This window comes from Heloderma suspectum, chromosome 12 (genome assembly GCF_057233095.1).
Source record: "Heloderma suspectum isolate Gila_16-S chromosome 12, 16-S_ref, whole genome shotgun sequence".
Taxonomy (NCBI): Eukaryota; Metazoa; Chordata; class Lepidosauria; order Squamata; family Helodermatidae; genus Heloderma; species Heloderma suspectum.
The window spans coordinates 1203223-1227584 of NC_139469.1; the positions used below are offsets into that span (position 1 = coordinate 1203223).

General features: G+C 48.1%; 1 protein-coding gene across 2 annotated transcripts; it reads left to right on the plus strand.

Annotated features, from left to right (window-relative positions):
* The first annotated feature begins 1619 nt into the window (after positions 1 to 1619).
* DNAJA3 (DnaJ heat shock protein family (Hsp40) member A3) lies at positions 1620 to 24261 on the plus strand. Of its 2 annotated transcripts, XM_084817991.1 has the most exons (12): positions 1620 to 1830; positions 2484 to 2620; positions 4865 to 4948; positions 5047 to 5247; positions 10194 to 10346; positions 10704 to 10851; positions 19382 to 19446; positions 19548 to 19676; positions 20373 to 20488; positions 20884 to 20981; positions 22268 to 22386; positions 22985 to 24261. In XM_084817991.1, exons 1-11 carry the CDS (start codon positions 1638 to 1640, stop codon positions 22369 to 22371), a joined length of 1428 nt encoding a protein of 475 aa, XP_084674117.1. In that variant the 5' UTR covers positions 1620 to 1637; the 3' UTR covers positions 22372 to 22386; positions 22985 to 24261. The 2 variants fall into 2 exon arrangements, with proteins under 2 accessions (XP_084674117.1, XP_084674118.1); XM_084817992.1 differs by lacking the exon at positions 22268 to 22386.
* Positions 24262 to 24362: the final 101 nt, after the last annotated feature.

Consider the following 24362-nt stretch of genomic DNA (forward strand, 5'->3'; position numbering starts at 1 on the left):
TTAGGCCGAAGGCCGCCTAGCGAACTGTGTTCACCGGGCCGCCAACCAGCTGCCCACGCGAAGCCCGCAGGCAGGACGGGAGCGCCCCCCATTCCCCTCGACGTGAGGAGGCGGCGCCGGGCCAGTGGCTGGGCCGGAGCCGCCTCGGGCGCGCTCTTCGGTGCTCTGCACAAGAGGGCGCGAGGGCGCCCCCGGCCCCCCGCGTCCCCTGCACTTCGCTTATGGGGTCCGGGAGCGGGGCGCGAGGGCTGGACCGCGCCGCGGCAGGCTCCTGGACAGGCCTGCAGGTGGCTGCACAACGGCGAGGGAAGAAGCGGCTCTAGAATGGGCGGGCGGGGGGGCTGAAACAGAGAAAGGACGATGCCCCCGCCGTAGATCCGCGTCCGGCTTGCGCGAGTCTGAGCCCGGCCCTGGAGCGCCAGCACCTCCGTGTCTGCCCCGTCCCGGAGGGGAGGGCCCTCGCGGTTGCAGGATGGTCAGCGGGTGGCGGGAGCGGCCGGGCGTAGGCGCCCCTTTCAAGACACTCCTGTGGAATCCACTGAGGGACCCACCCAGCGGAGGGAGAAGCTGCCAAAGACGCTTTTGTCCCTGGAAGGGAAGGATGACGAGGGCGGGGCTGGCCTTCCTCCCCGAAGCAGAGCGGAGTCCAGGGCTCCCCTCTAGGCTAGGGGGTGCTTAGAATCATCGAGTTGGAAGGGATGTCGGGGATCATGTAGTCCACCCCCGTCCTGTTCAGTGCAGGATGCGGCTGCAGTATCAATCTCCTGAAGGGCCACCAGTTTCTCTCTGTCCCCCCCCCCCCATGCACTGCCACCTCAGGCGCCATCCGTTCCACAGCACCGTCTGCGGTTCGTTGCACCCCGCGTTGCAACTGGACGGCGGGCCAAGGCGTTTATCTGCTGCGGGAAAGGGCAAGCCGCCTCCCCTCGCCTAGTTCCACAGCGCAGGGCAGAGCCTGTCGTCCCGTCGAGCGCCGGCCAGGGGCGCCGCCCCCTCAGGCGGCCGCCTTCCTCGCCCTAACGGTAGCGCCGGCCCGGGCCGCCCTCTAGCAGGGAGGTGGCGGCGGCCCCGGCTGCGCTGCGCTCTGGACGCTCCGTCTCCAGTGCTGGCCTGGCTATGCAGCTTGCCTCGCCCCCCGCCCTAGACAGCCCCCCGGCCCGACCTCTGGGCGGATAAGAGCAGCTGCGCCAGCCGCGGGCGTCCAGCAGGCTCTCTCGGAGAGTCCGTGTTCAGTGGGGCTCTTACTCCCTAGCAAGCGTGCGCAGGATCGCCGCAGCTTTCGCGGACTACAGCCCCACTCTCGGTCCTGTGCACGGAAGCCACTGCTGCCGCAATCAATCTGTCGTCCGTCTATTGAAGGCGCCACAAGAAGACCCTTAACAGCATTCGCACCACTAAAGCATCCCGGGCGAGCACTAGGACCCGGGAGCTCGTGGGAGTCTCAAGTGCGGCGGACGGGTTGACCGCTACAGGAGGTCTAGGCAGGGCACGCCCGGCGACTTCTGGACGCATGCGCATTAGGACGCCGCTGCTCGGTCGGCCTTTACCCACCCTCCTTCCCCATGCGCTTGCGCACACAGTACTCTCTGGCTCGCCGGCGGCGGACGCGCAGGCGCAGCGTGCCGGAGCGGTCCAAGATGGCGGCGGTGTGCGCCTCACGCTGGCTGAGGGGGGCGGCGGTGGCCGCGGTCGCCGGGGGCAGCCGGGTGGGCGGCGGGGAGGCGCGGCGGCGGCTGTTGGCCCTGCGCCTGGCCCGGTGGCTGAGCGCGGGCCCCGTCGGCTCCCTCGCGCCTCGCCCGGTCTTGGTGCCGCGGCTCGGAAGCAGCTCCGGTGAGGGCAAGCGGGGGGTGGGTGGCCTGCGTTCGTGACGTCACAGGGAAACGCAAGAGTGCCTCTGAGCGCGCGCAGAGTAGTTGCCTTTGTCGCTGAGCGGCCCCAGCAGCAGGCTTGGGTCTGCCCCCTTATCAACAGCTGCCTGGCCTACAGGCATGCAGCGGGGGAAGCTCTTCCTGGCACTGAGATAGAGGAAAGCGGGGAAGGCTTCACGGGTTGAATTTCCGCCTGCTGGGCTGCTGTTAAAGGCAGTACAGACAGGCGATGACGCTCACAGTAGGGCACCGTATGAAGAACATAGCCTAGTGCCTGAGTGCCTGTTTCACCTGCAGCAAGCTCCAGGCTCAGCTCCTGGCACCTCCAGCTGAAGGGGTGCTGGGGAAGAGCCTTTTTCTGACCCAGACCTGCAGCCTTTTTGACTAGGTAGCTCTGGGCTAGATGGACCCAAGGTAGAAGGCTGCTTTGCCTGTTCATATGACTTGCAGGCTGCTTGGAGTTTCACACCTTTCTGCTGTGGGCGTTAAGATGTGTCTGGATTTTAAAGGATCCAAGTATGAAAGGGGTTATTGTGTTCTTTACACAGATCATGTAGATAAGAATGGGAAAAGGTCATCCTAGATTGTCACAAAACCCTGTTTTACTTTCTGTAGGAGTTAGACATCATCCTCTTATCTGTGCTGCCTCATTTCACACCAGCTCCCTGACCTGCGCCAAAGAGGATTTTTACCAGATTTTGGGAGTGCCTCGAACTGCCAGCCAGAAGGAGATCAAGAAGGCCTATTACCAGGCGTGTTTGCTGAAGAGAATGGGGACAGATCCTATTTCTTGAAACAAGAGATGCACACTCGGGAGGGGGTGGTGTTGGGATCACAGCATGACAACTTGTTTCACCTGACCTCTTCTGTTGTGCATTTGAGTTCAAGCTTCTGTTGCACTGCCTAATGCTTTCTAACTAGCCAGAATCTTCAGGACTAGATGGGCTAACTTTGGAGGAGCAGGGAGGGGATTCTGGATCATGTTCTTTAGGTCCTGGAAAATGGTGGAAAAGAAATTTCTAATATTGTTGGCCAGATTTAGAAGAGCAAACTAGTCCACAGTACCAAAAAGAGTATTGGGTTTGTTACTTTGAAGCAAGGGGTTCCAGGTGATTTTTTTTTGCAAAGGGTGTATTCCTATTAGAAGCCCCATAAAAGTATTTTCCTTTCCACTCTGAAAGATGGGTATGGGACTGCCTTGCCCGGTGAAGTCAGCTGCCATCCCATTGCTCTTGTCAAGATCTTTTTGAGACTTCTGCTTTCCTTCTCTCTTGTCTGGTTGCCACACTGGTGTGCTTTTAGCTTGCTGCAGTAGATCCTCATCACTCTTAGCTTCTTCGGGAAGTTCACGTCAGAGTACTTTTAAGGGAAGAAGAAAAGCAAGTGATAAGCAGCAGAAAATATTTCAAATAGTTAACAAGAATTTAGTGAGGATGGTTCTGTGTTAAGCTGCCTGGGAAACAGATTGCTAGTAAGGGGTACAGCTGTCTTTAAGAGCAGCTCTTGTTGCAATTTTTTTTAACAGTCTCTGTTGGCATATCAATTCCCTTAGCAGAGGACAGAAGCTCTGCACACAGGAGACCAAGGGAATGAAAGCCTGATCTCCCAGGGTGTAAAAGAGCTGCTACACATACACTGTGGCTCAGGATCACGTGGCTTTATCTAGAAGCTCCATATGGGGTAATATGGGAAGTCAGGCAGCTGAGCTCTTCCAGGCATAGTGGTTAGCAGCACAATAACACATTGTGACTTTTGGGTACCCGTGGCATAAAACTTTAAAATGTTTTTCTCTCATGTTAGTAGAAATAGTCAAGTTTGTCTCCTTAATAAATACTACTCCCAACAGTTTTCCCTGTTATTAGCATTCCCAAATCTCTCCTGTACTTGTTATTGAAGATAGAAATAGTTCCCTTCCCTTAATAGTTCCCATTAACATTGTCCTTCGTTAATGAATCATGAATCTTAGATAGTAATTGTTTAGATTCCTGCATTGAGCAGGGGGTTGGACTCAATGGTCTTATAGGTCTTTCCAGCCCTACTACCCTTCCAGCCCTACTTTGATTCTATAGTATTAGCAGAATCATCACCTTTTCTAATGGGGCAAGGTTCCTCTTTATATATTCTTATATTTAAGGCAACGAGTTGATAAAATATAGGCCTGTAACCTCCCATTTTAAGAGATTTTATCATATTGCATTGTCTGACCATTGCTAAAAAAAATCCTTTATGCTAGGGAGGCCAGGTGGTCTTCATACGTTATAACACCCGTCCCCAACCTGGTGCCCTCTACAGCCCACATAATCTCCAGCCATGATGTATTATAATACTGCCAAACAAATTCCTTATTTTCAGCAAACATCTAATTCTGTAAGATTGGTGTTAAGGGTGAAATCTCGGAATCCTGCCCATATTTTATATTCTCCCTCACTGATAATACAGATTATCATAGGGATGTTATCCAATTGAGTAGGTCACTTCCTTTTTTAAAACCAGATCAGTGATGTTAGAGCTGCCCTGTTCTGCTTGTCACCTTCGCACTTCCATATTACTAAGCCAATCTAGGGTTGCCACTGAGAAGAATTTGGACTGCATCGCATCGGGTTAAAATTACTCACCTGATCGCATTTTAGGGGGGGAAGGGGCAAGAGAATAAGTTCATAGAATCATAAAATAGTAGGGTTGGAAGGGGCCTACAAGGCCATCAAGTCCAACCCCCTGCTCAATGCAGGAATCCAAGTTAGAGCATCCCCGACGGATGGCTGTCCAGCCTCGTCTTGAATGCCTCCAGTGTGGGAGAGCCCACCACCTCCCTAGGTAATTGGTTCCATTGTCGTATTGCTCTAACAGTCAGGAAGTTTTTCCTGAAGTTAAAGAACTTGGAATAAGTTAAAGAACTTTTTGGATAGTTGGAACTGAAGTCTATTATACTAGAATATATTATTCCTCTGGAATTGCTTTTGTTCTGAATTTTTAATTTTGGGGTCTTTTTTGCTTAGCTTGCCAAGAAGTATCACCCTGACACAAATAAAGATGACCCTAAAGCAAAGGAGAAGTTCTCCCAGCTGGCTGAAGCTTACGAGGTAACGTGTTTGTCCTCTGCATGTCATTGCTGGCTCAGCCTGGAGTGGTCGACTGTAATGCAAAAACCAAGCCCTGACAACTACCGTCTCACTTGTAGGTCTTAGGTGATGAACTGAAGCGGAAACAGTACGATACTTACGGTACAGCTGGCTTTGATGCGGGCTCAGCGGGTTCCGGGCAACAGTACTGGCGTGGTGGTCCTACTGTGGATCCAGAGGAGCTGTTCAGGAAGATCTTTGGGGAGTTTTCAGGGTCCCCTTTTGGAGACTTTCACACTGTCTTTGATCAGCCACAGGAGGTAAGTATGAAGGATGTGTGTACCTTTTCCCCCCAGAGACGCTCATCTCAGTCAAGCCACTGAGGGGGTGATGAGGATGGAATCACATGTTGCAAGGGAACGTGTGGTAATGCAGGAACTGGGGGCACTTGGAGGGGAGAATCAGTGAGTGCGACTCCCCCCCCTACAAGTCTCTGAAACCAGAAGTAAATGATCAAAAGGTGGAAGAAGGGTTAAGCATGCTCCTCCTACCTTCCGACTCTTCCTCTGCAAGTACCTTGCATTCATGTTAACTTGGGAAATACGGGTTTGGGAACATAAAATGGCTGAGTGAACAGGTCATTCCACCCTGATTAGTAGGGCTTTCTGGGATCTTTCTGAGATTTTCTGCTGCTGGCTGCATAGTATCTGAAATGCTAGAAAATTTAATGCATGTATCCCTGGAAAAGAGGAACAAAAGAAAAAGGATTTTGGTTTCTTTTGGGTGCTGCTACTAAGCAGCTGTTCAACATACCTTCTTCATCTTTTGAACTGAGGGCCCTCTCGTTCAGCCTCTGACACTGTCAAGCATGAGTATGCAGTCTGACCACGTGACATCTCTTTTTCTCCTTCACCAGTGATATGGGTTTTCTAGAACACTTTGAATTTGATTTAACATAATTGGCTTGTGTTTGAAAACAAAATTTAAAAAATAGACTATGTAAATTTTCCACGCTGTGTAAATGTTTTCTGATTTCCAGTAGTAGTTGAATGGCATTATTTAGGGGAGAAATTTAGTAACATACTCTTAGTTATTCCCCTTCATGGATCACTGCCTTGTTGTGGCGAAGGGGCTTGCGTAACTCAGCGAAGCCATAAGCTATGCCGTGCAGGGCCACCCAAGATGGACAGGTCATGGCAGAGAGTTCTGACAAAATGTGGTCCACTGGAGAAGGAAATGGCAACCCACACCAGTATTCTTGCCAAGAAAACCCCATGGAACGTATCACAAGGCTAAAAGAGATGACGCTGGAAGATGAGCCCCTCAGGTTGGAAGGTGTCCAATATACTACTGAGGAAGAGCAGAGGGTATTTCCAAGTAGCGCCAGAAAGAGTGAAGCAGCTGGGCCAAAGCCGAAAGGACACTCAGCTGTGGATGTGTCTGGTGGTGAAAAGAAAATTCGATGCTGTAAAGAACAATATTGTTTAGGAACCTGGAATGTAAGATCAATGAATCAAGCTAAGCTGGAGGTGGTCAAACATGAGATGGCAAGATTGAACATCGACATCTTGGGAATCAGCGAACTAAAATGGACAGGCATGGGCGAATTTAATTCAGGTGACCATCATATCTACTACTTTGGGCAAGAATCCCTTAGAAGAAATGGAGTAGCACTCATAGTCAACAAAAGGGTGGGAAAAGCAGTACTGGGGTACAATCTTAAAAACGATAGAATGATCTCAGTACGAATCCAAGGCAAACCATTTAACATCACAGTAATTCAAGTCTATGCCGCAACCACTGATGCTGAAGAAGCTGAGGTTGATCGGTTCTATGAAGACCTACAACACCTTCTAAAACTAACACCAAAAAAAGATGTCCTCTTCATCATAGGGGATTGGAATGCTAAAGTAGGAAGTCAAGAAATCACTGGGATAACAGGCAGGCATGGCCTTGGTGTACAAAATGAAGCAGGACAAAAGCTAATAGAGTTTTGCCGCGAGAACACGCTGATCATAGCAAACACTCTTTTCCAACAGCACAAGAGACGACTCTACACATGGACATCACCAGATGGTCAATATCGAAATCAGATTGATTATGTCCTTTGCAGCCAAAGATGGAGAAGCTCTATGTTGTTGTTGTTCAGTCGTTCAGTCGTGTCTGACTCTTCGTGACCCCATGGACCATAGCATGCCAGGCCTTCCTGTCCTGCGCAATCTCCCGGAGTGTGCTCAGGTTCATATTCATTGCATCGGTGCGCAATGCCATCTCATCCTCTGCCGTCCCCTTCTCCTTTTGCCTTCAGTCTTTCCCAGCATCAGGGTCTTTTCCAGAGAGTTTTCTCTTCGCATTAGGTGGCCAAAATATTTGAGGAGAAGCTCTATACAGTCAGTCAAAACAAGACCTGGAGCTGACTGTGGCTCAGATCATGAGCTGCTTCTTGCAAAATTTCGGCTTAAATTGAAGAACGTCGGGAAAACCACTAAACCGTTCAGGTATAACCTCAATCATATCCCTGATGAATATACAGTGGAGGTGAGGAATAGATTTCAGGGATTAGACCTGATAGACAGAGTGCCTGAGGAACTATGGACGGAGGTCCTTAACATTGTTCAGGAGGCAGCAACTCAATCCATCCCAAAGAAAAAGAAATGCAAGAAAGCCAAGTGGCTGTCTGATAAGGCTTTACAAGTAGCTGAGGAAAGAAGGGAAGCGAAAAGCAAGGGAGAAAGGGGAAGATATATCCAAATGAATGCAGAGTTCCAGAGAATAGCAAGGAGAGACAAGAAGGCCTTCTTAAATGAACAATGCAAAGAAATTGAGGAAAACAACAGAATGGGAAAGACTAGAGATCTTTTCAAGAAAATTGGAGATCTCAAGGGAACGTTTTGTGCAAAGATGGGCATGATAAAGGACAAAGAAGGCAGGGACCTAACAGAAGCAGATGAGATTAAGAAGAGGTGGAAAGAATACACAGAAGAACTATACAGGAAAGATCTTAATGTCCCTGATAGCCATGATAGTGCGGTCACTGAACTTGAGCCAGACATCCTTGAGAGTGAAGTCAAGTGGGCCTTAGGAAGCATTAGTAACAACAAAGCTAGCGGAGATGACAGTATTCCAGCTGAACTATTTAAAATCCTAAAAGATGATGCTGTTAAAGTGCTGCACTCAATATGCCAACAAATTTGGAACACTCAACAATGGCCGCAAGACTGGAAAAGGTCAGGTTACATTCCAGTTCCAAAGAAGGGCAACACCAAAGAGTGTTCAAACTACCGCACAATTGCGCTCATTTCACATGCCAGCAAGGTGATGCTCAAAATCCCACAAGCTAGGCTTCAGCAGTATGCAAACCGAGAACTACTGGAAGTACAAGCTGGGTTTCGAAGAGGCAGAGGAACTAGAGATCAAATCGCCAACATTCGCTGGATCATGGAGAAAGCAAGAGAATTCCAGAAAAACGCCTATTTCTGCTTCATTGACTACGCTAAAGCCTTTGATTGTGTGGATCACAACAAACTGTGGCAAATTCTTAAAGTGATGGGAGCACCAGACCACCTTACCTGTCTCCTGAGAAACCTGTACAAGGGTCAAGAAGCAACAGTAAGAACCAGACGTGGAACAACCGAGTGGTTCAAAATTGGGAAAGGAGTACGACAAGGCTGCATATTGTCGCCCTGCTTATTTAACTTCTATGCAGAGTACATCATGAGAAACGCCGGTTGGATGAAGCACAGGTCGGAATTAAGGTTGCCGGGAGAATTATCAACAACCTCCGATATGCAGACGATACCACCCTAATGGCAGAAAGCGAAGAGGATCTAAAGAGCCTATTGTTGAGGGTGAAAGAGGAGAGTGCAAAAGCTGGTTTGAAACTCAGCATTAAAAAAACGAAGATCATGGCTTCTGGCCCCATCACTTCCTGGCATATAGAAGGGGAAGACATGGAAGCAGTGAAAGATTTTACTTCCTTGGGCTCCAAGATCACCGTGGACGGTGACTGTAGCCATGAAATTAAAAGACGCTTGCTCCTTGGGAGGAAAGCTATGGCAAACCTAGACAGCATGGTAAGAAGCAGAGACATCACCTTGCCGACAAAGGTCCGTCTAATCAAAGCTATGGTTTTCCCAGTAGTAATGTATAGCTGTGAGAGCTGGACTATAAGGAAGGCTGATCGCCGAAGAACTGATGCTTTCGAACTGTGGTGCTGGAGAAGACTCTTACGAGTCCCCTGGACTGCAAGGAGGTCAAATCAGTCAATCCTAAAGGAAATCAACCCTGAGTGCTCATTGGAAGGACAGATACTGAAGCTGAAGCTCAAATATTTTGGCCACCTAATGCGAAGAGAAAAGTCTCTGGAAAAGACCCTGATGATGGGAAAGACTGAAGGCAAAAGGAAAAGGGGACAGCAGAGGATGAGATGGCTAGATAGAATCACCGATGCAATGAATATGAACTTGAGCACACTCCGGGAGAGAGCACAGGACAGGAAGGCCTGGCGTGCTCTGGTCCATGGGGTCACGAAGAGTCGGACACGACTGAACGACTGAACAACAACAACAACTCTTAGTTGGATTTAAATGTTGGTGCTCGACAAATTCAAAGCTTTACTTGAAAATTGTTTTTATTAGAGTACTTGTAAATATTTTAAGACATGGCAATTCAATGGCATATACTTCCCTTACGTTATTTAGATTTTGAGGTGAGTGGGGTGAGAAATGAAGCCACTGAAAACTGAATATATTACTTTTTGCGTGAAGAGCTGTGTATATAAATATATGTGCTCCTTAAAGAAAGTCACTTGAAAAAAGTTAACCACAAATTAAACTTTAGATTTGACTGATATTATATCCATTGCAGTTGCCCAATTTGACTTGGGAAGTGGCAGAGCTCCTGCTTTGCAGGCAGAAGGTCCCAGGTTCAGTCCCCAGCAGCATCTCCAGGTGTGGCTAGGAAAGAATCCTGCCCGAAACCCTGCAGAGCCGCTGCTGCCTGTCAGTGTCAACAATACCAGGCTGGGTGGACCTAGGGTCTGACTCAGTATACGGCAGATTCCGATTTTCCTATGACCTGCATTACAGTTGTCATGTGATATATTTTGTGAATGATGCCTTTTATGCAACAATGCCATTTCTAAAACTGGGAATTTTTCCATCCCACATCACGGTCCTTTGCTGTGTGCACAATGATGGGTCAGAAGAGGGGCCCCTGATCTTTGAGTACCGAATGACAGCTGGCCATCTTTCCTTCCTCCCTGCAGTACGTGATGGAGCTGACGTTCAATCAGGCCGCAAAGGGGGTTAACAAGGAGATTGTGGTGAACATCAGTGATGCCTGTCAGCGGTGTGATGGCAAAGGGCATGAACCAGGCACCAAAGTGCAGCACTGCCACTACTGCAATGGCACTGGCATGGTAAGTGTATTGGTGGGTGGAAACGCATAGGCAGGCAGATTCTGCCCGTCCCGCTGCACTGCAGAGCCTCCTGTCTAAGGGCCAGCTGGGCCTCTGCTTCTCGGAGGAGGAGAAGAGCCTTCTTTTCTTGGCTTCAGTTTATTTATTTATTTAAAACATGTCTTGGCCGCCTTTCAGGGCAGAAGACCTCCCAAGGCGGCTTACAGCAATAAAAGAATAAAAACAGTTAAAATATTAAAAGTTCAGTTAAACTTAAATGTTGGGGATCATGAATTGGTTGAGACTCCCACAGTTAGAAAAATACAGAAGAAAGCCTCTTCTGCTGCTTCACCTTTCCCTGCATCTTCCTTTTCATAGGAGACAATCAATACAGGCCCCTTTGTCATGCGTTCTACCTGTCGGCGATGTGGTGGGCGTGGCTCTGTTATGACAACCCCTTGCGGATTATGTCGTGGCTCTGGCCAGACCAAACAGAAGAAATCTGTGATCGTCCCAGTTCCAGCAGGTCCGTATGTGTTGGTAGAATAGTGGCTGCTATTCTTATGTGAAACTTGGTTTGCTCTGTGAGAAACATATCAGAGAGGGAAATCTGACTTTGCAAATGTTTAGACCTAATCTGAGTGGGCAGCTCCAGAAATTAAGAATGGAAGAATAATCTGCTTTACCTCTCAAAATGTGCAGCTTCTCAGAGGGGGAAGCATAAAGCATGGTGCTGGGGAAAGAGTTGATATTTATGTTTAGGCTCAGGCTTTAGGCCTTAAAGAGAAGTTCACTAAATAAAGTAGGTTTAAGGGTTCAGCATATCATTTAAGTTTTTATAAAGTAAAGCAGTGGAGGAGTCTTCCTAAAGCAGGAAAAAGTGTAGGCTAGCTTCAGATTGGGCTTAGTTTAGGCTCAGGCTTTAGGCTTCAAAGAGCAGTTCACTAAATCAAGTTTAAGGGTTCAGCATATCATTTAAATTTTAAAAAACACATAGAAAAAGGATCTAGACCTTGCAAGCCACAGCCTTCCCAAATCACCTACCCTTTGTCTGCTGTCCCCCCCAACGACTCATTGAATACAGGATCTCCCCTCAATAGGTCTCCCATTCACTATTGTTAATAGCGTCCTTCCTAAATAAGGAATCACCATTCTCGGGGGGGGGGACGGGGGACGGGACTGACCTACATTCCCATCCACTGAAAGCCAGTGCTGATCAGGAGTTCACACACAACCTTCCTTGCTTTTCAAACGAGGCCTTCCAAACAGATTCACTGCGGCAGCAGTTGGGCCTATCTATATAAGGAGGCACGCTTGTGAGGGAGCCAGCTCTCTGAACACGAGGCATCTCAGCCTCAGTGACAAAGCATCATCAAACAAGCGAGTTAAGCATCTGTGCGAGTTTAGCAACAGGGCAAGAAAGCCAGGGCAGCTGACTCTTTCCTTCCTATTCCATACTCATAAGTAACTGGAAATAAATAACTAACTAATTTCTCCACCTTCTCGTAGTAAACAACTAAGTTTACCAGGGAAAACACACCCAAATTAAAAAAAAAAAAACAGTTATGAAGGTAGAAAGCCAGTAGGAGGATGGGAGCTATCCAGTGTATTGCATGTACGACTACCTGCTGGATGGAAGTTGTGGGTGTGTGCTCGGTGTAATGAACTCCTGGCTCTCAGGGAATAAGTGTGTTCCCTTGAGGCCAAGGTTGCTGACCTGGAGAAGCTAAGAGAGGCAGAGAGGTTGGTGGATGAGACCTTCAGGGACCTAGTAGCTGTGTCCCACTCCCAGGGCAACAGCTCCTCTGCTGTCATGGAGAATGCAAGTCTTGGGGAAGGAGGGCGTCATTCTGAGGAAGAGGGAAATGATCCCTTAGACGGGACCCATTCCTCGGAAGATGAACAAACATCCTCTTGCACCGAAGATGTGCCTCTGGGGGGAGGAGGACTTGTCGTAGTGGGAGATATGATCGTTAGACACATAGACAGCTGGGTTGTGATGGTCATGTAGACTGCATGGTGAATTGCCTGCCTGGTGCGAAGGTTACAGATATCACACACCGTCTATATAGCCTAGGAGATAGTGCTGGGTGGAGTCAGTGGTCGTGGCCCATGTTGGTACCAGTGATGTGGGGAAATGTAGTCATGAGGTCCTGAAAGCCAAATTTAGGCTGCTGCGTAGGAGGTTGAGATCCAGGACCACCAAGGTGGCTTTCTCGGAAATGCTACCTGCTCCACACGCAGGGCCAGCTAGACAGGCGAAGCTGAGGAGTCTCAATGCGTGGATGAGACGGTGGTGCAGGGAGGAGGGGTTCAGATTTGTTAAGCACTGGCTTGTTTTGGGAAAAGCTGGGCCTGTACAAGAAGGATGGACTCAACTTGATCCAAAATGGAACCAGACTGCTGGCGCTAAACATAAGAAGCGTGGCAGAGCAGCTTTTAAACGAAACCCTGGGGAAAGCCGACAGGAGCTGGGAAGCTTCCAGTTCGGGTTAAATCATCCCAAAGAGATGAAGATGAAAATGTTTTTGATTGCCCAAATGTAGAAGGGGAGGAAATAGGCCAAGAGTGCATGGCAGAACATAAGAGCCAATCAAAGGGGCCAATGTCCCAAAGCAAAAGATGCACACGCCAGAGGCATCTGGGGAGGGACACCGTGTATAGGTGTTTTTATGCAAACGCTAGAAACCTCTGAGCCAAAATGGGAGAGTTGGAGTGCTTGACTTTAAAGGAAAACCTGGATATAGTGGACATTGCAGAAACCTGGTAGAGCAGAGAGAACCTGTGGGATACGGTCATCTCTGGATATAAACTCTATAGAATGGACAGGGGAGGGTGTACTAGGGGAGGTGTTGCCCTGTATGTCGAAGAGGGCATAGTGTCGAGCAGACTAGGACACCTAGAAGGGATAGGCTCTTCCACAGAAGCACTGTGGGTGGCAACACCAGGCTCCAAAACTAATTTAGTGCATGCTATCGTTCCCCAGACCAGAATGCTCAGAGTGACCTTGAGATGGAAAACGAAATCAGGGAGGCCTCCAAACAAGGAAGTGTTGTAATAATGGGTGACTTCAATTACCCCCACATTGATTGGATAAATGCATATTCCAGCCATGACAAAGAGGTTAAATTTCTCAATGCCGAAAATGATGCGCCCTAGAATAATTGGTCATGAAACCGACCAAAGAGGAGGCAACCTTGGATTTAATCCTAAGTGGTGTCGCGCAGGACCTAGTATGAGATGTAAATATTGTTGATCCAATTGGAAACAGTGATCACGGTGCTATCAGATTTAACATATATTTAAGTGGGAAATTGCAGAAGTCCAATACAGTCACTTCAAAAGAGGAAACTTCTCTAAAATCAAGAAACTGGTGAAAAGGAAGTTAAAAGGGGGAGTCAAGAGGATTAAATCCCTTCAAAATGCTTGGAGACTACTCAAAACCACGATAATAGAAGCCCAGCTAAAATGTATACCACAGGTTAGGAAAGGTAGCACTAAGTCCAGGAGGACACTGGCATGGTTAACAAGCAGGGTTAAGGGAGCTATTAGAGAAAAGACCAGGTCCGCAGCCAGGGAGTCATTTTAGACTCCCAACTGTCCTTGGAGGCTCAGGTGTCAGCTGTGAGCCGAACAGTACTGTACCAACTCCATCTGATACGGTGGCTGCGCCCCTACCTTCCCGACCATCTGCTTCCATCGGTAGTACATGCCCTGGTCTCCTCTTGTCTAGACTACTGTAATGCACTCTACGTGGGGTTACTCTTGAAGATGGTTCGGAAGCTGCAGCTGGTAGAGAACGTGGTGGCTCACCTGATTAAAGGCAGCTGCCAGCGTGATCACATCACTCCAGTGCTGAAGGAGTTGCACTGGTTACCAGTTGTTTTCCAGGCCAAATTCAAGGTGTTGGTTTTGATCTTTAAAACCCTATATGGTTCCGGCCCAGCCTATCTCAAGGAGCGCCTCCAGCAGCACCAGACAGGTGGCTTAAAAAGATCAGCCTTGGATGGCCTTCTCTCTGTTCCTATCAGCCAGGACAGCCAGGCTGGTGAGGATGAGGGAGAGCGCCTTCTCTGTGTTGGCCCCCACTCTGTGGAACTCCTTCCCTAGGGAACTCCGCTATGCCCCCTCTTTAATAAGCTGCCACCATGCACTAAAAACGTGGTTGTTCAGGCAGGCTTTTGGGGTGAGTTAGGGTATTTTTAGAAGTATGATGTTTTAATGTAAAATTTTGTGTTTTAAAATGGTTTGTATTGATGTACATCGCCCAGAGTGGCCGGGTGACCGGCCAGATGGGAGATTAAGACGTTTAATTAATTAATTAATTAAAATAAATGAGAGAAAAGAGAGCTTCCTTCAGAAAATGGAAGTCTGGCCCAAGTGAGGAAAACAAAAGGTAGCACAAGCTTGCACAAGGCGATGCAAGCAGACAATAAGAGATGCAAAAAAGCATTTTGAGGAGCATATCGCTAACAACATCAAGGCCAACAATAAAGAATTCAGTATATCAAAAGCAAAAACCCAGCTAGGGAAGCAGTTGGACCACTGGATGACAATGGAGTTAAAAGAGTACTGAAGGAGGACAAGGAGACTGCAGAGAAGCTGAATGAATTCTTTTCATCTGTCTTCACTGCAGAAGATATAGGACAGATACCTGTGTGTGAACTGATGTTTTCAGGAAGAGAGTCTGAGGAACTGAGGCAAATAATGGTGACAAAAGAAGTCCTCAATCTTATTGATAAATTGAAAACAAATGAATCACCTGGCCCAGATGGAATCCTTCCTAGAGTTCTCAAAGAACTCAAATATGAAATTGCTGATCTTCTAACCAAACTATGCAAGATGTCCCTAAGGTCAGCCTCTATACCAGAGGACTGGAAGATGGCCAATGGAACACCAATTTTCAAAAAGGGATCCTGGGGGATCCAGGAAATTACAGGCCGGTTGGCTTAATGTCTGTTCTGGGTAAATTGGTTGAAGGCATTATTAAAGTTAAATTAGTAAGTATATAGAAGGACAAGCCCTGCTGAAAAAGAATCAACACAGCTTCCGCAAAGGTAAGTCCTGTCACACTAACCTTTTGGAGTTCTTTGAGAGTCTCAATAAATATGTAGATGGGGTGATCCGGTAAACACTGTTTACTTGGACTTTCCAAAGGCTTTTGACAAAGTCCATCACCAAAGACTTCTGAGCAAACGTACCAGTCATGGAATAAGAGGACAGGTGCTTTTATGTATCAGTAACTTGTTAAAAAACTGAAAGCAGAGAGTAGGAATAAATGGTAAATTTTCCCAATTAAGTAAATAGTGGAGTCCCACAGGGATCTGTATTGGGACCAATGCTTTTCAAACTGGTCATAAATGATCTGGAATTAAGACTGAGCAGTGAAGTGGCCGAGTTTGCGGATGACACCAAATTATTATTGTTAAACATTGTTAAAAATGCATATATCTGCATAGAAATACAGGAGGATGAGCTTGGTAGCCCCATCGAGAGCATCTGGGTTAAAATAAATGGAGCAAAGTATAACAGGAACATGGTGGTCGGAGTCTACTACTGGCCACCCAATCAAAGAGAAGACAAGGATGAAACTTTTGAAAAGCAAATAGCCAAAGTTTCTAGGAAGTATGATGTAGTAGTAATGGGGGACTTCAATTTCCCCAATATTTGTTGGGAGACAAATTCTGCAAAACATGGCCCCTCCAGGAAATTCCTGACTTGTGTGGCGGATAACTTCCTCCTACAGAAAGTAGAGGAAGGAACTAGAGGATTGGCTATCCCTGACTTGATCCTAACCAACAGAGATGACTTAGTGGATCAAGTAGCACTTACAGGAACTCTGGGGGAAAGCGACCATGTTGTACTTGAGTTCTTGGTTCTAAAGGAAGCAAAAGCCAAGTGTAGCCAAACCTGTACCCTGGATTTTAGGAAAGCTGATTTAATAAACTCAGAACAATGATAATTAAGGTCCCATGGCAAGTGACTCTAACGAGAAAAGGAGTCCAAGATGGGTGGGAGTTTTTTAAAAAGGAAATTCTCAAGGCACAATTACAAACAATTCCAACAAGAAAAAAAGGTGGAAAACAACAGAAGCAGCAAATGTGGCTTCACAAAAAGCATAGAGATGACCTGAAAACAAAAAAGGACACATATTGGAAGTGGAAGGAAGGCCAAGTAACAAAGGAAGAGTACAGGCAGGTAGCACAGAATTGCAGGGATGGCGTCAGGAAGACTAAAGCTGAGAACGAGCTGAGGTTAGCAAGGGATGCTAAAAGAAAAACAGAGATACGTGCATAGTAAAAGGCAGAGGAAAGAAATGGTGGTTCAGCTATTAAATAAGGATGGCAAAATGATAACAGATGACAAAGAGAAGGCAGAAGTGCTCAATTCCTACTTTGGCTCAGTCTTCTCCCAAAAGAGGGTCGATGACCCCCCTGGCAAAGGCAAAGTACAGGCTGAAGGGGCAGGATTGCAGCTTGAGATCGATAGGCATACGGTCAAGGAACACCTAATTACTTTCGATGAGTTCAAATCTCCAGGGCCAGATGAACTGCATCCTAGAGTAATAAAGGAACTGGCAGAAGAACTCTCAGAACCGCTGTCTATTCTCTTTGAGAAATCATGGAGGACGGGTGAAGTGCCAGATGACTGGAGGAGGGCTAACGTTGTCTATATCTTCAAAAAGGGTAAAAAGGAGGAACCTGGGAACTACAGACCAGTCAGTCTGACATCAATCCCTGGGAAAATTCTGGAGCAGATCCATCTGTAAGCACCTTGAAAACAATGCAGTGATTACTCGAAGCCAGCGTGGATTTGTCAAGAACAAATCCTGCCAGACGAATCTGATCTCATTTTTTGATCAAGTAACCTCCCTTGTGGACTGTGGAAATGCTTTGGACATAATATACCTTGACTTCAGCAAAGCTTTCGACAAAGTGCCCCATGATGTCCTGATGAGCAAACTAGCTCAAAGTGGGCTAGATGAAACAACGATCCAGTGGATCCACAGTTGGCTACAGAATCAAACTCAAAGAGTGCTTATCAATGGGATCTTCTCAAACTGGGGAGAGGTAATGAGTGGGGTACCGCAGGGCTCAGTCCTGGGCCCAGTGCTGTTCAACATTTTGATTAATGACTTGGAGGAGGAGGTGCAGGGAATGCTGATCAAATTCGCAGATGACACAAAATTGGCAGGATAGCTAATACCTTGGAAGACAGAAACAAGATTCAAAGTGATCTTGATAGACTGGAGCGCTGGGCAGAAAACAACAGAATAACCTTTAATAGGGATAAATGCCAAGTTCTGCACCTAGGAAAAAGAAACCAAATGCACAGTTACAAGATGGGGGATACGTGGCTCAACAACACTACAAGCGAGAAGGATCTTGAAATTGTTGTCGATCACAAGCTGAATAGGAGCCAACAATGTGATGTGGCTGCAAAAAAGGCCAATGCTCTTTTGGGCTGCATTAATAGAAGCATAGCTTCCAAATCTCGGGAAGTACCAGTCCCCCTCTACTCAGCACTGGTTAGGCCTCTCTGGAGTACTGTGTCCAGTTCTGGGCACCACACTTGAAGAAGGATGCAGACAATCTGGAGAGGGTTCAAAGGAGGGCAACAAAGATGATCAGGGGGCTGGAAACAAAGCCCTGTGAGGAGAGACTGAAAGAACTGGGCATGTTTAGCCTTGAGAAGAGAAGACTGAGGGGAGATATGATAGGGCTCTTCAAGTACTTGAGAGGTTGTCACAGAGAGGAAGGCCAGGATCTCTTCTCAATCTTCCCAGAGTGCAGGAGATGGAATAATGGGCTCAAGTTACAGGAAGCCAGATTCCAGCTGAACACCAGGAAAAACTTCCTGACTGTAAGAGCAATACGACAATGGAACCAATGACCTAGGGAGGTGGTGGGCTCTCCCACACTAGAGGCGTTCAAGACGAGGCTGGACAGCCATCTGTCGGGGATGCTCTAACTTGGATTACTGCATGGAGCAGGGGGTAGGCCCCTTCCAACCCCACTATTCTATGATTCTGTTTAGGGTGGTTCAAACAAAAAGGGATTGTGAAGAGCTCCAAAAGGATCTCTCCAAACTGGGAGAATGGGCATCTAAATGGCAAATGCGGTTCAATGTAAGCAAGGGTAAAGTGATGCACGTTGGGGCAAAAAATCCCAATTTCAAGTATAGCCTGATGGGATCTGAGCTAGCGGTGACCGACCAGGAAAGAGATCTTGGGGTTGTGGCGGACAGCTAATGAAGATGTTAACCTAGTGTGCAGCTGCTGTAAAAAATGGCAAATGTTAGGCATAATTAGAAAAGGAATTGAGAATAAAACTGCCAGCGTTATACTGCGTCTTTACAAATCTATGGTGAGACTACACTTGGAATACTGTGTATTCCAAGTATTCCAAGAACAGTATTCCAAGTGTACAGTTCTGGTCACCACACCTAAAAAAAGATATTGTAGAGCTGGAAAAGGTGCAGAAAAGGGCAACTAAAATGATCAAGGGGCTGGAGCATCTCCCCAATGAGAGAAAGTTACAACAGCTGGAATTGTTTAGCTTGGAAAAAAGGGTAAGGGGAGGTCTACAAAATTGTGCATGGTGAGGAGAATGTGCATAGGAGACATTTTTCTCCCTCTCTCAAAATACTAGAACCCAGGGTCATCCTACGAAGCTGATTGGTTCGAGATTCAGGACAGATAAAAGGAAGGACCTCTTCACACAGTGCATAGTTGAACTATGGAATTAACTTCCACAAGATGTAGTGATGGCCACCAATTTGGATGGCTTTAAAAGGGGATTAGACAGATTCCTGGAGGAGAAAACTATCAATGGCTACTAATCTTGATGGCTATGTGCTACCTCCAGAACCAAAGGCAGTGAACCAGTTGCTGGGGAACATGGGTGGGAGGGTGCAGTTGTGCTCATGCCCTGCTTGTGAGTTCCTGGTCAGCAGCTGGCAGGCCACTGTGTGAACAGAATGCTGGACTTAGATGGACCCCGGGTCTAATCCAGCAGGGCTCTTCTTATGTTCTTATGTCATTGCTCTGGCTTCAGGTGTGGAGGACGGACAGACTGTTCGGATGCCTGTAGGAAAGAGAGAGATTTTCATTACCTTCAGGGTATGTATTTATCTGGACATCAGTCATGCTTTACTGTGTTTGCAAATGGCATGCATCCTGTATGGTTTTGTCTATGAACCATACCCACTCTCTGGTTCCAGGTTCAGAAAAGCTCTGTGTTCCGGAGAGACGGTGCAGATATCCACTCGGACCTCTACATCTCAATAGCACAAGCTGTCCTCGGAGGTACAGCCAGGTCTCCGGGTCTGTATGAGACCATCAGTGTTGCGGTATGTCACTTGGAACAACTACAGACTTTTCGGTCTGGCTCAAGAAAAGTGGGGGCTAATTTTCCCTGACATTAGTGGCCCAAGGAATGCTGTTCTCTCTGTGAGCAGCTCAGGGCTAGTTCCCAACAGTGTGTACTGTTTTTGCATGAACAGGTCTGTGCCTTAGGACTGGGCTGGTCTCTTGCCTTTAGAGCAGCCTTTACTGTTCACTGCTCTGCCCTGCTTCTGCTGGCTTGTCAGTCACTCCAGGCATTTTCAGTCGGTCTTCCTTCTGAGTTCATCTAGAACGTTTGGAGCAGGGACTTGCATGGCAAGAGATGTCAGCATCATTATTTGGAGAGAGGTTAGCTAGTTGGAAGCAGTAGAAAGCTGCTTCCAGGTGGCACTATTCCACCTGGCCTTCCCAGACCACTCTAATTCTTGTAGTGCAATCCCATGTATGCCTATTCAGGACTAAGTCTCACGGTGTTCAGTGATGCTCTCAGAAGTGTGTTGAGTTGCAGCTTGCACGTATGTTGGCTGTCTGTCTAGGTACGTACATGGACTGACTCTGGTGGGAGCAGTTTTATCTCCCATGAATTAACTGCAAGTTAAAAATAATTGTGTTCAGTGGGGTTGAGAGAAATAAAACTGGGCACGTGTGAAGATTTGCATGCAAGGACTTGTCTGATGCCCATTCTTCCTTCTGCTGCACAGATACCCCCCGGCATTCAGGTTGACCAGAGGATTCGGATGAGTGGGAAAGGCATTCCCAGGGTTAACAGTTATGGTTATGGAGACCACTACATTCATATAAAGATCAGAGTCCCCAAGTAAGTGGAAAATCTGTTGGGGCTCAGGGGGCCTCTGTAGGATCACAGTTAAAGATTTATTTGTGCACCATGCAAAATGGTTTTTGTGTGAGGGATGCTTTGGAGGATGTGCTGTTTCCAGTATGGAAAATGGCCCGGCTAAGAAATTAAGTTATAGTAACTAGGAAGTTGCACGTCCAGGGGGTTCCACTCAGCAAAAGGCGCCTTAGTTTCAAGAAGGGCTGCTGTGCTGGAACAGCAAGCCTGTGACTTGGAGGAGTCTGACGGAAGCCTGGAGAACTGTCCTTTTGTTCCTCTTGCACTGGAGTTTGTCTTTAGGTGTCATTGGTTTACCACAGAGCCACAAACCTTCCTGTTGACATGCAGTGCTGCACTTCTTTCTCTCCACCCCACAGGAGGTTGACAGACCGCCAGCGAGTCTTGATGTTGAGCTATGCCGAGGATGAAGCTGAGGTAGAAGGGACGGTGAACGGTGTGGCAAACACAACAGCCGGTAAGGCTAAGCAGTGTGCTGGGGTATGGGATGTCTGTGGAATTGGAATTGGTGGGGCACTTTTTAGCCTCATTGTAACTGGCCTGGTAATGAGGATGATCTTGAAGCGGCCGACTTGGAGTTGTGTGGCCTGCTTGGCAGTGCAGCAGTATGGACTGCAGCACGACCAGAATGGCAAACGCTCAAAAGAACGAGGGCCATGGCCTGCTCTGGTTCTAGAGCAGTCCTAACACAGAAAGGGATCAAGTAGCACCTCCTTGCCATCTCCTGTTTTGTAAGCCCTCCTTGCTAGCTAACACTGAGGTGGCATCACAGTTTCCCCTTAGAAAAGGGAGAGAGTGATATGCATTTGGGGACCAAAGGACAGAGGAAACAGTAAATAGTAGTGGATTTTTTTTAAATGTAAGGAGTTAGCAAAGCATCCTGGCCTTTTTGTAACAGTTTCCATGCAACAGAGTGGCCCTGACATTCTTTGAATCTGAAGGCCAGTGCATGTGTTGCATCATGATTCAGTATGGTTACCCTCCAATCTGTTGTGAGCCCTGGATAGCTGCCTCTTGCGCTTTCCCTTGAATCAGGGGCTGGAGGCTTTTGCTCACTGAAACGCAGTGCAGTTGGAGAGTCACCCAGTGGACTCAGAGGAGTGTATTTCCCTTTGAGAGGCATCCTGAATGGGAGATGGCCTCCCACACCCACCTCCACCATTTCCGCAGGGCTTGGCTAGAGTTGTAATGCATGTAGACTTGCGATCCTATCACAGATACAGAGTTGAGCTGAACTGAAGTCACAGGGGTTAAAGGAACTGAGTATCTTTATTGACCACTGAATGACAGGAGAGAGAAAGAGACTGAAGTGTGGTAGAAATAAAATTCCAAGGTTCAAACAGATGCTGTACGCAACAACACTGAGTGGCAAAGATGCAAATGAAACGTGACAAATGATGAACAGCAAAACAGATGGGAGCAAAATGCCAAGAAATCTTAAAAAATTGCAGTTAGCAAGCAATATAATGGAAAAGTCAGGCTAAGCTGCCTACAGAGGCACTTTCAAGAAATGAAACCAAGTTTAAGAAACAAACAGTTGGCGTGAAAGGGGTCCCACTTGGGCCACTGAAATGACAAAAATAAGGGCAATCTGAAGAGGAGAGAACATGGACTCCCTGGGCCTCGTCTCCCCACCTAGGACAGCCTGCTTGGCAGTGTTCCAAGGCGGGCCAAAGGGATGGGTGGCAGCACCATCATGTCGTAATGCATACTCTGACGCAGCTCTCTGCTGTTTGTGCCTAGGTGGCAGGGACACGACTAGAACGGGGGCAGGCAAGGAGAGGCCTGAGGCAGGGGACAGCACGGAGGGATTCCTAGCTAAACTTAAGAGAATGTTTAGCTCCTGATTAACCCCACCAGAGGTAGGAAGCCTCTCGTGTTCTTTCCATGCACAGGTTTCTGTGTTTGCTGCTGTTGAATAACTGTAGAAATGTTAGCAGCCGGGTGGATCAGGTACAGCAGCCTCTCAGCTGAGTGTGTAGGGAAGCCCCTCCAGAGCATTCCAGCACCTCCCTCTTGGCCAGAATTCCAGGAAGAGCAGCTGGTCTAATGCAAATGCTGCATCTAGCACCACCTTGTTCCTGAATCAGGTGCCTTCGTGTCCTTTCTCATGCCCCCAACCCACCCCTATCTTGTTTGTGGCTCACAGTGGTTGCCAGAACTCCAGCCCAAGTGGCACACAAAGGGCAAACACAGGGGCCAGTTGAGTCTGGATGCTAGCACTTGACTTGAGTGACTAGGCAGAGATTCACTCTCCACCCTGGGTGGTGGGGGTGGGGGGTCAGCTTCGGGCATCTAGTTGCTACAGGGAGAGACAAGGCTTCTGCATGCCTGGAGCAGTTTCTCTGTTACCTTCCCCAGGCAGGGCTGTTGAGGTGCGGTCCTGGCCAGTGAGCTGCTCCCTTGTCTTAAGTGCGTCTGGAGCACCCAAATGGACTTTGCTTTTTACTTTGGCTCCAGGGAAACGTTCTGCTGGAAACTAGACGGTGGCAGCCATCTGGTGACAGTGGTGTCCTACGTGGAGGTGGAGGGACCCCAGGAGCCTGGCGAGAATCCTAGCAGACACACTGTAAACCTGCTTGGCATGGCAGCTGCACTGGAGGAGGACAGCGGCTTCCACCTCAGGAAGCGGGATTGCAGGGGGGCCGTCCCTGCAGCGTCATGAAGGGTCTTGGGTTTCCTGAGCTCAGAGAGACCTTGGCTGCTGCTCCTCTTCTGGACAGATGCAAACTGCTGAGGGCGGGAATCTGAACTGCAAAAATAAAAATGCACATCTGGCTTAAGATGAAGTCCTGCTATCCTGAGGTTTTGACAAGCCCCAAAGAGAGCTCCCAGGATCACCAGCCTTCTGGTCCACTCAGCCCCCTGCCCCCAAAAGAGGCTACGAGGGGCACCAGCGGCTGCAGTCTTTGGGTGAAGCTGTTCTGGCAACCAGGATCCTTTGGCAGCCTTCCCCGCAGGAGGGGGGTCCCCCAACTGCAGGCATGTAAGAGCGGAGGATCCCTCCATTGCAGGTGTGCAAGTGGGGGTAGAGCGGGAAGAGTCTGTTTTCTCTTGAACGCACTGCTGTGGTGAAAACTCTTGTCTGAACTAGTTGCCCCTCTTGCTCCAGAGGAGTTGAAGTGTGGGCTGTTAGGGGTGTGTCCACACAGATGCTTTGTGCAGGAAAAGAGCCCTTCCATGTACATGGCCACAGATGATGAATGCACACGTGTCTCTTGCCCTGTTACCCACCTTCAGGAGTCACGGCCTGTAGAAAATACTACATGTACAATAAAGAGACACACAAAAGAGTCACATGTGCCCTTGTCATGTGACGGTCATGGAAGCGAGGCCACTATGGGAAATCGTTCTGTGTGAAGCATCCTTTAGCATCGGGCCACACTTGTGGCTCGAGAGGACAACTGCCAGGGGACGTGAGAGCAGAAAACAAGTCAGTAACCTCTGAAGAGCTTGTTCTGTGGCTGAGCAGTTGAGCCAGCAAGCACCCAGGGCTGCCAGGAGCCAGCTGGGAATGGAGGTGGTTGCTGCTTCTAGCTGCCTCTACTTGGCCACTTGATGACCACTGCACCCCCCTGCCCACCCCCCAGTTCAATTGACTAGGACTACAGCACTCTTTTCGCTCTTAACTCCCTAACATACTGCACACGTAAGTCTCTTCCAGAGCCATTTGGCCTGTAAGGCGATTCTGTACCAATGTAAATACCAAATTTGCTCAATAAAGATGTTTAGAATCTATCTGTTTGCTTCTGCCTTTCAAACATCACTGCAGTTTGCAGAAGGGGAGGAGAATATCCCTGTAGCTTACTTCGGTGGGAGAGGGGAAATTCTACCCTTG